Source organism: Trachinotus anak, unplaced genomic scaffold (genome assembly GCF_046630095.1).
Source record: "Trachinotus anak isolate AG129_WGS33_773 ecotype Australia unplaced genomic scaffold, CSIRO_AGI_Tana_v1 ptg000019l, whole genome shotgun sequence".
In the NCBI taxonomy this organism is placed as follows: domain Eukaryota; kingdom Metazoa; phylum Chordata; class Actinopteri; order Carangiformes; family Carangidae; genus Trachinotus; species Trachinotus anak.
This window is the reverse complement of record NW_027273870.1, coordinates 17,602,866-17,618,665: the sequence shown is the minus strand read 5'-3', so window position 1 is coordinate 17,618,665 and position 15,800 is coordinate 17,602,866. Positions and strand designations below refer to the sequence as shown.

At 38.0% G+C, this 15,800-nt stretch overlaps 1 protein-coding gene across 3 annotated transcripts in view; it reads right to left on the bottom strand.

Moving 5' to 3' along the window:
• The window catches only part of ctnna2 (catenin (cadherin-associated protein), alpha 2), a 302,082-nt gene that overhangs the window by 264,979 nt on the left and 21,303 nt on the right, over positions 1-15,800 (bottom strand). For all 3 annotated transcript variants that reach the window (XM_071504020.1, XM_071504021.1, XM_071504023.1), the window contains exon 2: positions 14,754-14,860. In XM_071504020.1, the coding sequence (XP_071360121.1) occupies positions 14,754-14,855 (102 nt within the window). In that variant the 5' untranslated portion in view covers positions 14,856-14,860. The remainder of the gene's footprint in view (positions 1-14,753; positions 14,861-15,800) is intronic.

The window sequence follows — 15,800 nt, the reverse complement described above, 5'->3', positions numbered from 1 at the left end:
TTTTTAACTATCAAACTTTTAACCTTCACTTAAAGACATGAATATAAGAAATTACAGAAAGTTTGTGCTACAATTTCAGTGAAAATACCAATGAGTCCTCATTTGACTTCGGTTTAATTTTTGCATAGCAAGCCTAGAGGTTTTCGCATAATCTTCATAAAAATTGGCAAAATATATGCCATCTGAAATGTTGCTTACTTCAAAGACAAACCACATAAAAGCTTTCTCAAATCTCAGTCTGAAATGGCTTCAAGTGTGAGGTATGGTCACAAAGATCAGTGTCAAAGAAATTAGTGCAGAAATCCACATAAAAAGGGGCTTCAAGCACTGTGTGAGAATAGCTTTATGACAGCACAATAAGGTTAGGATTTAGCAGAGGTCATGTATATCTTAAGTATGGACATCTCTTTCTGCCCTCTGAACAGCAGACCAACATCTTCACTACCCACTATTCCAGGGCCTGTGAACATCCAGCCCACTATCAATAAACCCTTTCCACTACACTTAAAGACAAACACTGTGCTTTTGATACCACTTCATTCCTATGATTTACTCATTACTTTGAAGCAGAGCTTTTAGTCAACAAAATGAATTTTCTTTTATTTTGAAAAATGTGATAGACCATATGCTGTCTTCATTACAGGAGAAAAACCAATCACAGCCAACTCCTACACTGTCAGTCATGTTGAGTTGCTTCAGTTTTGAACGGCTCAGTTTGAACTTGGAAATGTCCTAACGATTAGATCAGATTAGATTAGTTATACGTTAGATAAACATGAGGCAGAAGATTTCTTTCTTTTTAAATGTTTGCTGTGTTCACCACATCAAAACTTCTTCATGGCCCAAAAAAATAAATATAAAAACAACAATGGCTGTCTTTTCCTTTTGTTCCTTTTGTTGATTCTGCTGTGTTTTATGGCCATTTCTATTGTCTTTGTATGATATTCTACACATTTTCACACTATTCTAAAGGTTCAATAGTCAGTCAGTAGGTTCTGTACGTGCTCTGTGGAAAAATACAATTTTGCATAGACATAAAAATGTACTTTTGAATACATTAGTATTTTGAAAAGCAAATACTCCAGTATTTTGAACAACTCTCACTTGTATTGTAGTAATATTTGACCAGGAATATCTATACTTTGACTCAAGTAATGGAGTTGTGTACTTTGTCTCATCTCACCCCTGCCTTAAAAATCCTCCCAGGCCCATCCAGCCCATGTATTTAACTATATCTTTCAACCAGGTATTAACAGTCACACCCAACCTTTGATTTACATCTCAGTACTTTCACAATTGCTGACCAAGAGACTTTTGCCTGATGCTGCAGCAGGTTTGACCTTTGATTTCAAAGATTACTAGATAATTGATGTATTTCTACCTCAAGCTAAATGAAGATAAGATAAGTTGCCTCTGAAGAGCAGTACACTGAGGCTCAGGTTATGTTTTCATGTGTCTGGAGGCCTCTTATACCCAATGTTTAGCTGCTGTGAAGCTATAGATTATAGTATAGTCGATTTAATGCAAGGACATTTCATAAACACAAACGAGGGACACATAAACACAAGAAATGATAAAAATTCAGTCACCTCTTCATATTATGTGTTTAGGTGTTGTGCGGTGAGCTGAACATACTTCCAGGAAATGTAGGAACTGGCCTTTGAAGTTTTTCCTCAAAGCATTTCTGAAACTGTGAAAACATTACTGCACAACAAATAAATTGATTTGTTATTAAAAATCAGGAAAAAAAATTATACAATAAACATTCCAAATGTTTGGAAATTAGTTGATACAATAATGAGGGAACAGGATAGGGAAATGTATAGCTTTCTGATTAGTTACTATACAACAAGTCCTCCAACCTCAAGGGCCATACTTGCAGATACGATCTAAAGGATTATACCAGCAGCAGGTGTACTGGACCTTTGCTGTCATGGTAACAATAACAAACGGCAGTCTACTGTGTCAAAGTTCTGCATTTTGTCAGCCAATTCATCCACCTCAGCCTTCTCCTAATGCAGAGATTGACGCTCTTTATACTATGACACCCAGCTTCTTCCTTTCCTTCTGTCAAAATTACAACTGCCACTAAGGGTCCGTTTTGTACAGGAACACTGTCTCTACTGTACATTGTCACAAATATGCCTGTCAGTATTTGCTTGGCTACAGATCCAACAAATGGCAGCATGTAATAATGTCAGTAAAAACGCTATAGATCTGTTCCAGTGGTGGTTGCTACTAGCAACAGAGTGTTCAACTGAAACCAGCTGTCAGAAGCTGAAGATATTCAGGTTGTGTTCAGAACCAAACAGCTGGAAAAAAATTGATTTTTTCAGGTCAGGGTCTGACCAAAGACAGAAAATTTAGAAAATGACCAGAGGAGCACAACAAACATGGTTCATGACAGCTGATTATCTGGTTGACCTGTGATTGACTTTGGCAGGTAAGACCACAATCCAATCTCTGCAGGTCACTGGACACAAGAACACATTTTACTAGCAGCTTCGTGTAAAAGGGGTTTATGTTTGTAGATAATTTTTACTCCACAAGGTTATTAGACAAAGACAATTTAAAATATGTTTTAGGGTTGACAATCCATTTCAGAGAAGTAATTGTAAAATGGTCTGACCCGCTTATACAAGTTCAAGATCTCAAGCACCATTCTGTGCACCCTGTGTCTTTTCAAATTGGTATAATTTCATTTCCAGGGTTACATTTAATAATTGAGTTCACACTGTGCAAAGGTGAAAAAATTACCACAAAACTAAAATAATTTCTTTGTCCAATTCCATGCAATCAAAATGATGTAACTTCCCACATAATTTACCCAACGATGGATAACAGGAAACCATAGCGAAAGTTTATGTTGAACAATAAATCTGCCTCTCAGTAAATACAAAACTCAGTTAAGGGAGACAAAACCAGAAGGAGTGCTGTAAATTGAGCTTGGCAAGTAAATTATTCACGTAAAATGCTTGTTTTATTGGATTTTCTATTCTGTAGAATAATAACAATGTTCATCAAGTTAACTCAGATTTATAGGTCACAGGGGAGGAGGATGGCTGTTTAGAGACAAGTAACAGAAAGAAGATTAAAAAGTAATTCTGTATATAAAAGGATGGACAGAGAAACAATGCACAGACATATTTTTGGGTTATGGAGTTTCATTTAGATTACATCTGTGCTTGCTCCAAACCAAATATACAGACAGTCACACTTATACAAACACACCAGAGCAGGGGAAGCAAGACCCCTGCTGGCTCACTGTTAGAGGCCTTTGAAGATCCCAAACGGATCAGCTGTATTGCACTCGTATATCTGCCCAGCATCTTCACAGCACAGGCTGTGTAGCATTTTGTCACAGTCTTATCAAACTTAACAAAGGGCACTGACCCATAAGAGTAAGTGTGCGTTTGTGTTGGTTCACAAAATATCTGATGAGGTGGAACTATATGGATATACCATTGAAGAGCATAATTTATCGAAGTAGCCGCTTGGTTCACAGATTACCAGACATTACAGAGCACACTGACCTTGGACTCTCCTCTGCTGCTCAGGGATGAGACAGACAGTGTTCATGAATATAGAAACAGTGACTCTCTCTCCCTCTCTCACTAATAAATGTTTTAAATACCGTTTCTGTTTCTGTGCTCTTGATAGGGTAAAGTATATCAAGAAGTTTAATGAACACTACAGAACTGAAAGCTAGTAACTGCAAAGAGATTAAATAAAAGAATGTATAAAGTAGGATTAATGCTTTAGTATTGCTGAAATCAATTACATTCAGCTTTGAACAAAACCATCTACAGGGTTTTTGCAGATGTTGGTGATTAACCTATAAGTTTCAGTTTCTCATATTATGTGCACAAGAGACAAAAGTGCACTTCTATTTTTTATTACGAAGCTGTGAAGGTTTTGAAAGGTGGGGATGTGCAGGCTTTTGCTTTGTGTTCAAACAAAGAAAAGACCGAAATTATTTCCTTTTGTCCCAGATGATAAAAGGAAAATGTTTACCAGATGCAAGTATGAGCCGTGCTTTGTCCTCAACGTTCCTGTCACTCTGGCGATGACGTCATAGATGGCGTACTGTTCAAACTGTACTTTTGCCTTCTCAAAAACCTTTAAAATTGTAAGGGTTACAATTTTTTATTTAATATTTTGTAATAAATTGTTGCTACATTCCATATTCTCTTTCACCAAACACATACATTAGACGAAGTTTATAAAGTTTAAGAGTTTATAAATAAAAACTGGTATTATGGACTATCTACATTATATTGATAGAGGACATTATGACATGTCACAATAGGAAAAGTTAGTGCTGGCTTCAGTGTCAGGGTATTGGTTTAGTGAATGCTGGTCCACTATCACACTATCATGGCTTTTTCTCATTTAAGAGTTAACACTGTGGAAATGTGCTTATTCAGCACAGGTACTTCAGTGGCCTTGGCCATGAACAATCTGTTCTATTATCTGCTGTATCACGAAATGTATAGTTGGTATTGTTTCTGACTAGAAGGCGCTGTGGATAGTTGAGTTTGCAGTTATAGAAATAATGCTGCAACCAGGATGGCAACCTTTTCTTAGGTGGGCAACCAGCATCTGTGCATGACTTCTGTTCAGAACCCTGGGGCAAGCCATATGCTGACATAGCAAGGTGTCAGAAGATACAGCCCAAAGACAGATGAAAGTGTGTTTCACAAGATCCGGGACTGACCCCAAGGCACTGGCAGAGGTAATGAGAAGAAAGACGCTAACAGCATAATGACACAGCTGTCATCCTCAGCATACTACTGTGAAAAATAAAGTATTATTTAATATTATCACCTTTCTCACATCGTTGGTTTGACTGTACTGTGTTTTTTTGTGTATGAGTGTTGACATTTCTGCGGATACAGAAGATGAAGAGAGAGAGAGAGAGAGAGAGAGAAAGAGAAAGAGAGAGAGAGAAATGGTGTAGCCCTCTATACGACACACAATAGCCCTACAGACAAACACAGAAAGTGAGAGAATAACAGATAAAAAGAGAAAGACAAAACTGTATGTAAATCCACACATCGCGCACATGTGTGTGAAATCAAACACTTAATGTGTAAGATAGAATATAAATAACAATGGAATCATTTTCAAGGAAATTTAAGTGTATCAGAGAGCTTTGGAGTGCACAACTGCTGCGAGGTCACTGCCAGATTAACTGAGGAATGAATGCACTGGTCAGCTGCGATCTTTTCAATTAAATTATGAGGGTGAATTATAAGGGCATTATAAGACTAATAAACTGTGGGTCTTTCTTTCCCAAGAGAAAATACTACGATAGGATGGCTCTGCACTCTTAGGTCTAACACAGCCATTCAATGATAAAGCCACTTTTTTTTTTTGGTCCATCGACATTATCAGAGCAAATTTTTGAAAACTCAAGATGAAAATTTCAACCCCTTAACACCAAATTTGACATTATCAAACATTATCATTATTAAACCCATGGTGTCACATTATATCTTTCACCATACCTTGGCATTGACAAAAGATGTTACTGTTTTTCCAGCTGTCCATTTCATTCCCCTGCTATCCCCCTTGAACTTAAATTAAGGATTGCTTGGTGTAACATGGCAAGTGTCCGATGAGGAGCATGCCAAGAAGCACGGGTTCCAGACAGCCTTTGAACATCACTGCCTCTCACAGGGTTCAAAGCCTCTTATACTGTCATCCAAATTCAAACAAGGGATAGGAAAGGGTACAAAGAGTGGAAGACTTCACATCTTCAAATCCAGCGAGCTTTTCCCCTTTTTTTCAGTACATCTCTTTCAAAAATGAAGCAGAAGACATGCTAAACCCATTTCTACAGTGCACTCAAGACCCAGACAATGCTCTATATCATGAATACAGCTTGCCCATAATCTGACAAAGTATTAATTTCAAATACAATTAATGGTTCTGTACTTCAACAGTGGATACCTCAATACGCCTATAGCTGCGTAAAGGTTGTTTCTGAGATGACCCACAATTATTAAACAAAGTCCTATTTCCCAAAAGTATTTTGTTATTCCTTAAAAAGTAATATACTATCATTGTTAATAAGCTATCGTCCTATTCCTAAAATTATGACTACTCTCTAAAATAAGTTCGCCTCCAGTAGCAGTGTCAAAAATTGCCCAACTTTGAGAGCAACTGCTCTGTGGTTTCAATGAAAACTCTGAGGAGAAGTACAGCATCCCTTCTTGCCTCCGAAAAGTGTCTGTTTGAGGTCCAGGCTTCCTCCTTTTCCACTAGCTTAATGGATTATGACAGTGATGCAGCATGAAGCCTTAATCCCCTTGCCGCCGTCGTCTCCCCTCCCTTTATGTTAAGCCCCTTGACTTGAGTGCATGTGTGTGTGTATGCGTGTGTGTGCGTTATGTTTGTCAGGTGCCAACCAATACTCGGAGCCAAACCTTGGCCTTGGATGATATACAAAAACAAAGGGGGTTAAAGCATCCACTGCTGACAGCCAACTCTGTTGCGCAGGTTCCCAGCTAGCCCATTACCACGCTGTGGAGTCAAATAAGGAAATTAGCTTTTAACTTAATTGCCAAGAAAAGCAAAAGAAATCAGGATATATCCACTCAAATACTTTTCCGCTTTGTCCCCCAAACACCACTAATAAATGATTCATGCAACTATTGACCAGCAGCAACAAAGACAGTGCCTTACTCATGTTGTGCTGTCTGTTAAGTCACCATGTTCGATTACTTCACTCTTTCATCTTGAGTATGTGTCCACCTTCAAACGCCTTCTTAATCAAGCCAGGGTTCAGCTTTACAATGACAGAGAAGTGAAGACAGTGGCTGCATAACTATCAGACGATCAGTGGATACACACAGAAACAGCTCCTAAGTGGCAGTTGTCTACGTCTGAAGAAGTTCACACGGTGCTGGACCAGAATCAGCTGTCTATGTAGTTCTGTGTCTAGCTCTTTTAAGATACGTAAGAGATGACCTCTGAGATCAAACATTCATTAAGAGGAGCAAGTTGCGCTGACAAGGCCGACACGAGTACTCACCATGAATGAATCCATGCTAGAGTATCAAAAGCAGCCAGGGGAGTCCGAGGCCCCTGAAGAAGGAAAGCATAACTCGGAAATGAAGTGATACCGCTCTCGTTTCTAGCAAACGGGACAGACAGTGCAGCGGAGAGGCTCTTCCCTACATCTCATGGAGGCAGAATGTCATGTCGACGACCAAACATCCCAATGGTGGAAATCCCATCCAAGAGGCGGAATTAGGGCAGAGAGATCAGGGGGTAAATCCACTTTGTTTTGCACAAGTGGTACTCATGTCATGTTTTAACCCTGTAAGAGCGAACACTTTTCATGTTTGGTGTACCAGGTACTGTATGTCTGGCTTATGGACAGAAAACGCTCTGAACAGGACATTGATAGAGTATAGAAAATAGCAAAAATACAAGTGGAATGGAAGAAGTGGATCCTGCAAACGAATGTAAAACAAAGTATGGACAGAACCTCTTTAGCTAAGTCTGAAACAAAAGAAGACCTTTTAAGCATTAATTATATACTCTAAGAAAATACTATTTAATCAAATTGGCATGCACGTCACAGTAACAAGAACAACTGAAAGACTTTAAGTGTGCAAAAGACCACCACATCTGTATGTGCAATAAACTAAAACAGCTTAAAAGTACAATGACCTTTTACAATAAGTAGCCAGCATATAAGCAATTCAGACTGCAGATTCATTTTGAATAAAGGAAATCTACAAAAACAGTCAATAATTAACTGTTAAGTGTTTGCAGGTATTAACTTAACAAAGATGGAATCAACATTCATAGACTTAAGGTATAGGTAAGCAAAAATAACGATCAATAATTAATTTAATTAACCTTTGTATTCAACATAAAGGCGACTGTTACAACTGAGCACACATGGACCAATGTTTAATGTTAACTTTTACCATTAATACGACCAATATTTTTAATCATTGTCAGTGCAGTCAGAATTTTATTGACTTTTAATTTTAATACTGAATTTGTTTATTGAAGAGTATTATGTTACTGTAACAGCAAATGTGTTTATTACCGCAGTGTGTTAATTGAAAGCACCAAACAGCCGTCGTTTTCTAGCAAACAAAAAAGAACAACCCTAATATTAAATAAATAAATAACTCCTACTGACGAGGTAATTAAAAAAAAAAAAAACAATCTCCTGGCTGTCTCTGTGTTTTCTGTGTTTTTTGAAGGGTTTTTTTTGGAAATCGGATATTTATAGTTGTCCGTGTCAGTTGTTCCTGGAAAGGGAAGTCCAATAAACACAACAAATAAAGCACAGCAAGCACAGATAAACAACGCATTATTTCTGTGTATATTACAAGTCAAGATGAAATGGAATGGATGAGCAAGAAGTGGAGGCAAATACTAAATAAGCAAACAAAGCAAATAGAAGATTAAAATAGATCCAGTGTGTGTGTGTGTGTGTGTGTGTGTGTGTGTGTGAGCGCGAGAGAGAGAGTGAAAGGGAGGGGGGCAGAAGAGAAGAAACACTGTCTTTTCACTGATGGAGTAGTGTTTGACAGTAGAAATGCAGGTTTTGATGGACCCTCTATACACCTCTCACCTTGAATATCTGAATTGGAGTTTTTAGCTCATTAGAAGCTCCTGCTGCGAAATGATTACAGGAGAGTGACTACTACGAAGTGAGACTTACAAGTTCTGGGATCAGCACACTTAAATTTACCTGAAGCGAAAATCCAAATCTGCTGTCTCCGCAGTACATGCACCAAGACACACTGCATGGCAGGGCTCACAAAGGATACACCATACAGCGCTGACACAGAGTCAGCACTAGTCTTTACAGCACTCTAAATACACTGCCAAGAACACAACATGGCCCTTTTTAAGATGAAATAAAAATTTCAGTTTCTGATTCTGTCAACGTGTTCGTCTTATTAGTATAAATCATTCACAACATCACTGGTGCAGTTATGACTCATATGATACACCTAATGTGTATGTGACGACTATTTTTGTTTTATTTTTGTAGGTTTGTTTACTACAATGATGATGAACGTTTTGTATTCAGCTAAATATATTTGGATATATCATGTGTGAAAGTGTGCCAAAAATTTCAAATAATGTGATAATATGTTAACAATGCCTTTAACATTTCCATAATCAACAGCACTTACTGACTTCATTCCACATGCCTTGCACTGCGCTGTACTGCATGTAAGGGCAAATGGTAAATGGTTTTCTGTTTATTATACACAACTAAATGTAAAAAAATTAAAAATAAATCATATTTCGATTATTTTGGCAGATATTGCGATATGAGTCACGATTTCAGTTGGAATGGTCAATTTTGCATTTAATTTTCACTGAAAAAATACAAAAATTATGATGTAAAATTTGCTGTTCCCTTATGGAAAATATGATTTGTAGCTCGGGGCAGCTCTACAGCATCACACTGCTTCATTTATGGAATGCTGTGACACATTTTTACTTTATCAAAACAATAGTTTGCTGCATGCCATCCCCTATTTCTCTCTAACCAATTTTCTTGTCTCTCTCTCACTGTCACTATAATAAAAGCAAAAAAGCTGTCAAAGCTTTCAAAGTTGTCAAAAGTTTCATTATCAATGTATACATACAGGATGACTTCTGCTTGTGAGTAAAGATAGTGTCAAACTCACAACGTGGCCAATGTCTATCATCATTTTCTGTAATTCAATTTAAGTCTTTCTGATTTTTATAGCCATTCTAGCCAGTTGGTTTCTGTTCTTGGCTCCCATGTTTCCACACCAACATGCAGAAAGTCTGGTCTGTAGTAAATGAAAACAGACCAACTTCTATACCTGTTTTTTTCCACCTGCCTCTCAAGATTACTTCCCCATAATTCTTTCAAAAAATACTGCTATTGTCTGCAGTATAAAATGTTTACTATATCAGAGCCATGCTGCCTTCCTACGGAGTGATAAAGTAGGTCCCTTGCTATTATTAGTGATGGACTTTCCAGGTACTCTAGCAGTGGTAAGAGAGGCTTGGCCATGATTAATGAGCCTGCTATCTTTAAGCAATGTCAGGGTGAGCCTGTTTGTCTATCCACCTGAGGCAACGTTTTATTCCATCCAAACACACTGAATCATCCAAATTGACAGGAAAAACAATCACAGCGTCTCGTTCATATCCGAAAATGCTCCACACTTCCAATGCAATTGCAGAAAAGATGAACTACCACAGCCGGCTGTTGTACCTATTCCCATGCAGAGAATGCATTTGGCCACAATACCATCTTTGTTGCCGCCTTTTACTATTATAATGCAGTGGAAATATTATTAACTGTAATATCCATTAATTCAAAAAAGGTACCAGTCAGATGGAAGGAGAGAGTAAATGACAGATCATTCACTACAAAGCATTTGGAGGAGAAATACCACAAAATCTCTTTGTGTAAATCTCAATGTCAAGCAACTGCTGGCAAAACTCCTCAAGATCACAAATCTGACAGAATCAGAAGATTATTATTTCGAGACCTGCCTGACAAAAGACCTGCATCTGAATTCTTTTGGCAAAATCAAGAAGCTTTGTGTGTTTGTCACACACTCACAATGAAGCTGTCTGAATTAATCCTGGGATCACTGTTGCAAAAACTCCAAAGTTTATTTCAATAAAAAGAAATTAATATGTCAAGCGGAAGACTCGTCATTTTCAAAATAAAAAAACATTTGGTAGGCAGGCACATAATTTGCTGTGAGGGCAGACAGCTATGGCCATAGACAGGAATTTTAAATGCTAATCAGCCTTTCATTCTTCTAACATTAAGCAATTATCTACCTGTCACTTTGACGACCACTCATAAGGACAAACACAGGATGTAGCTGACAGACAATGAAAAAATAAACGCTCTGCAGCTCTAAATGGAAACCCACTCAGTTGGATTTTAAACACTGTCTACCTGCAAATTTCAGCTTAAACCAGCCTAAAATTAGAGTGTATATTTTAAAAATGTTTGTTCAGATATTTGATGCCAGTGCTACTCAAGCTAGGGTAATGATGCCAAGTGAAAAAAAAAAAACATGTCTGGGTTTTCCTCCAAGCAAACAGTAATGGTGTCTCATTAGAAGTTTTAATGTAATCCAATTAAAGCATATAAGCCCCAAAACCCATAAAGTTATACAGGCGGGGATAAAGAGACGGATGGTGATGATGGTGATGTTTGATGGCCAGCAATAACTCAAGCTTAGAAAGCTTATGAAAATGAGTCAGCAGTGAAACACATTCTCAACTTCTGCTCATGTTCAGCCATCTCCTGATGTGCCTTTCCTGTATGCGTTATGAATTTAGAGGATGGCTGGACACGAAAAAATACCACACTGACAATTACCAATAGGCTCCCTTTTTATGACAGTGGATTTTACTGCTGCAAAATATTTGTTTTTCTCCCCTGACAATTTGGTAATTATGTGATTTGCCATGTTTTTAGCTCTGTGTGAATGGAGAGGCACAAAATGAGCTTCTTCAGTAAAAAACAAGTTATCAAGAAAATCAAACAAGCAAATGTAGTACAATTATAGTCTCAAGGCTGATCGGGATTTGTACTTAAGCATGTTATGTCTGTTCGCACCATTTAAAAAATATGCAGCACCACATTCTGTCACATTCTGTGCTGTTTAAGCAGATTCAACATGTAATGCATGTCTGCACAGAACCTACTTGAAAGCGTCCCGGCCCCTTCTGTGGTCATGTTGGCTGATTTGATGTTGATATGAGAAACATTTGATCCCTGCATCACTGGGGTCTTATTGATTTGTCAGTGTTGCCACACAAGAAAACAACTTAATGAGAAGCTTGAATTTGAGCCGCAGTACCTAAACTTAAGCCAGCCTTACAAATGTTACAATTCTGACACAGCTTGTAAATATCAAAAATGGTTGCAACTCAACTTGAACGCCACGATTTTACTTGAGGCTGTAGGACTAAAAAGAAGTATTACCTTTCCAAACCCTAAAGTGGAGGATTCTTCACTGATGTCAGCAGGTATTTTCTGTTAAAATGGAGGGAACGGCTACTAAGGACACTATTTTTCAAAGGTATAAGATGTTTGCACAGCTGGAATTCTTATTGTTGAGTTCAGCAATTTTATGTCTATTTTTGAAAACAGTCTGCTTCTTATTTTATATGTAGCTGCACAATAGCATTCTTGTGGTTTAGTGAAATGTCTCAAGGCTATCTATGTGTTACCATGGAATCCCTTGTTTCCAACAGCAAACACAATAGGCGACAGAATGGGTGTTTGCTGCTGTTGTAACAGGTAAAGCTTGAAAATACATCTACAAACTTAAAAATTCTCCAGGGGACAAAAGGGTAAACAGACTGGATTCCAAGTCCTGACTGTGAGTAAATGCAGCCTTTCCAAATCTAATAGCTAGTACTGTCAGTGGGTCAGCCATTACCTGCAATGAAGCAGTTTTATTACCTTCCTCAAGGAAATGGGATAGTTGCCAAGGACGTCTTTCTGGAATAAATATGTGCAGTCCCACCTGGAGTCTGTGTTCATTTTGATTTCATTATTGCAATTAAGTCTGCTAGATTTTGTTGTAGGATTTCTGGAAAAACTAGGGCAATTTGAAGAAGCGTCTTGTTTTGTTCTATTACAATTTTGCAAACACATGCATCAGTATGTGTTAAAAGGAGCCTGGTCATTTCTGTTGGTTAACTAAGAAATAAAAAAAAAATGAAATTGAAATTATATGTTCCATCATGAGCAACACACACACACACAGCTGAGTAAAACTGGAAGCACATGCAACATTAAAGGATAACTGCTGTCTCTGCAACATCTGTACGTATCAGCAGCAGTCAAACTCTGGTATCAGGGAAAAGGTCTGACTGAGAATCATTGGGAGAGCTCATCAGGAGTCAAGAGAAACGTCATGTATCTGATGAAACAGCCGCATTTATGACTTGAAAAAGGTGGGGGCTGGATGGGATTTATCTTAAAACAGAGGCTTCAGGCTAAGGACAGCTTCAGGCTAAAAAGTTTGGTAGCTGTTAGGTCCAGACTGAATGAAAAGACCTTTTTCACAGCGGATCTTGTCTTGTCATGGTATGTGTTACGCATAACAAAACTAAGGCTTTGTTCCTTTCAGTGAGCCATTACAGTGTGGGAGTGAACCTGCATGCACAACACCACGACCCTGACACCAAAGCAGCTAAAGGGAATTCAGCCTTCATTTATTTTATCATTTATACCTGTACTCTTCCTAACATGACATGTCAAAATGTCTCGTGAAAAAAAAAAAGGCCTTTATGAAGTCAGGTTATTTAGTGCTTTGAAATTTTGTGTCTGCGCAGAGCTCCATCATGAATAGGTAGCAAAAAACCCCAAGCCTGACAAAGGAATGAATTAACACAAGTGAATAAAAGGGCAAAATGCAGTGTGTACCACAGGGTATTTTCTGTCAGGAGAATGCAACATCGAGAAACATCCTTCACCAAAGAGACTCAGACATCAACCAAACCGAGTGAAAATGGAATTGAAGAAATGTAGAAATTGAGGTAATACACAATGCCACTAACAATGTGCTGTGATGCAGGAGCAGCAAAAGAATTACAGTTCTTTAAACCATTAAATTAAAGCAGACGTGAAAAAAGATTACAGAGAAGATGAATGCCATCACAACGCTGCAGACACCATGCATTAGGTTAAGAGAAAGGGGTTTGATTAAAAATGTTCAATAAAAAGCGCGACGAAGCCACCGGAAGAATATCAGACCACTGGGGGAGGCTGCTGGTACACTCAGTGATTCCATCAATGCCATCACTGTGGACGTGCCCATCTCTGGTATTATTCCAGATGGGAACAGTGACATCATACCCAGCAATTTACCATCCAGTATTCCAGTCCTACAGTAATCTTTCGGGTAGACATTAGTTTCTCTTGATGTTTTGCAATGAACTTGCAAAGATTTAACGTTACTAATGCATCACTGTAGACAGCATATCATATTTGATTTTTGAAAACATTTGTTATCACTAATTATTGTTGCTATGTAATACAGTTAATGGTACATTCAGGTGCTTTCTAAAATGGCATTAAAAGACATTAATACATTTAAAAAGTTATGCTTTGGAATTTATATATTACAGCACTTTGTAAGCCCCTCCAAGGCTTGACCCTAATCCTAGATCTCATACACATTTTACACACATACTCTGAGTCAGGTAAACATTCACAGAACAATCAGACGCCTAAATCATGTTTTCTGAGACAAATTATTTTAGTCCAATCAAACCAGAATTTGGTAACACCTAGATTCGATAAGCAAATTCTGAATCAGAATCTACAAAATGTAAACTATACCGAACCCTCATCACAGACTCTGTCACAATAAGCCACGTTCAGCCATCTGTTCAGCTTGGAAGCCAAACACAGTCAGTGGCAATGAGCCAAAGCCCTTGGCTGTTACCCAATACAGTTTAACATCTCTGTAACAAGTGATCCCGCCAAGGTGCAACCAGAAAGTAATTTATTTTGCTCTCATATTGAGCTATAACAAGCATCTTTTGTTTAACAGTCCATTACCAATGACACCATCAGACCTAAGAAGACTTATTATTAACTCAACACAAATCTATTGGAAAATATAAACATGGATTTAGTTCTTGTCTTGTGCAAGAACATATAAAGAAAAGAGCTCATGTTTTGAGCTTCACTGGTTTGGCTACTCTTTTTTACATTTGCATCACAGAGCGAATTGAACTACCTGTGTGACCAGGGGCTCCAGAAGCCTCTCCACAGTCAGGGTGCGGATTTCAAGACTCTTGGGGTCCCATTTCAACAAGATGGGGGAGGTGGCGGTCGTCATGGTCTCTATCGGGGGAAAAAAAGCAGATCAGTGTTAAGCTGTGAAAACATTTTGGCTCATTACAACATGTAACATTGTCAAGTCAACATACCTCCAAGATAAACTGCTAAAAACTCACTTTTGGTACCTGTAGGCTCCATTTAGCTTCTCAAAGTGGTTACAGGTACTTCTGTCATGAGAAGTTGTTTGATGACATAACCTAACCTAACCTGTCATGGATTCTCCTTACTTAGTAACCAATCAGACACAAGTATTCAGAGAGACCATATTCCATCATGTGGTTTGTGCCAATACTTAATCTTCATGGACATTGCAGAAATCCCACCAAATACAATGAAGCTTGGACCAAAACCAGGTTTCATGGATGTCCAGTAACTGTTGACAGCAAATCCCGGTTGTGCCCATCAAATAAACTAAGGAACAGTCAATAATTCCAACAAACCAGAAATTAATGGCTGCTCATTCCCCTAAACCTTTCTGTAATTAACTTTCTTAATTAACTATACCATTACAATATATCTCTCCAAAGCTGGAACTTATTCAGTGAGGCTACAGTAAATTCAAAATTGTATTGTTTTTTTTTTTCATTTATGTTTCTGGTCGTCATTCAATGGATTTTTATCCTAGATTTGTTGCTTTTGAGCGAGTCTGAGCAGCATTCTCATTATTTAAAGTCCTTCAGGTAAAAACATTGCATTATACTATAGAGCCTCACTATGAGAGCATCCAAATTAAGAAAAACATTACAGAACGGGGACAAGGGGAGACAAAAACTTGGGAAAAGTTGGAGCCATAATTAAACTTAAGTTCAACTCATTCAGCTAATCTGACTCCAAACAGCCTCATCTCGACATTGTAGAAAACAACAAAACCAGAAGTCACAAGAACATATACTCATCAGATGGGGGTGAGCTCCGCAATATGCTTGTCACAGTTCTTTAGACA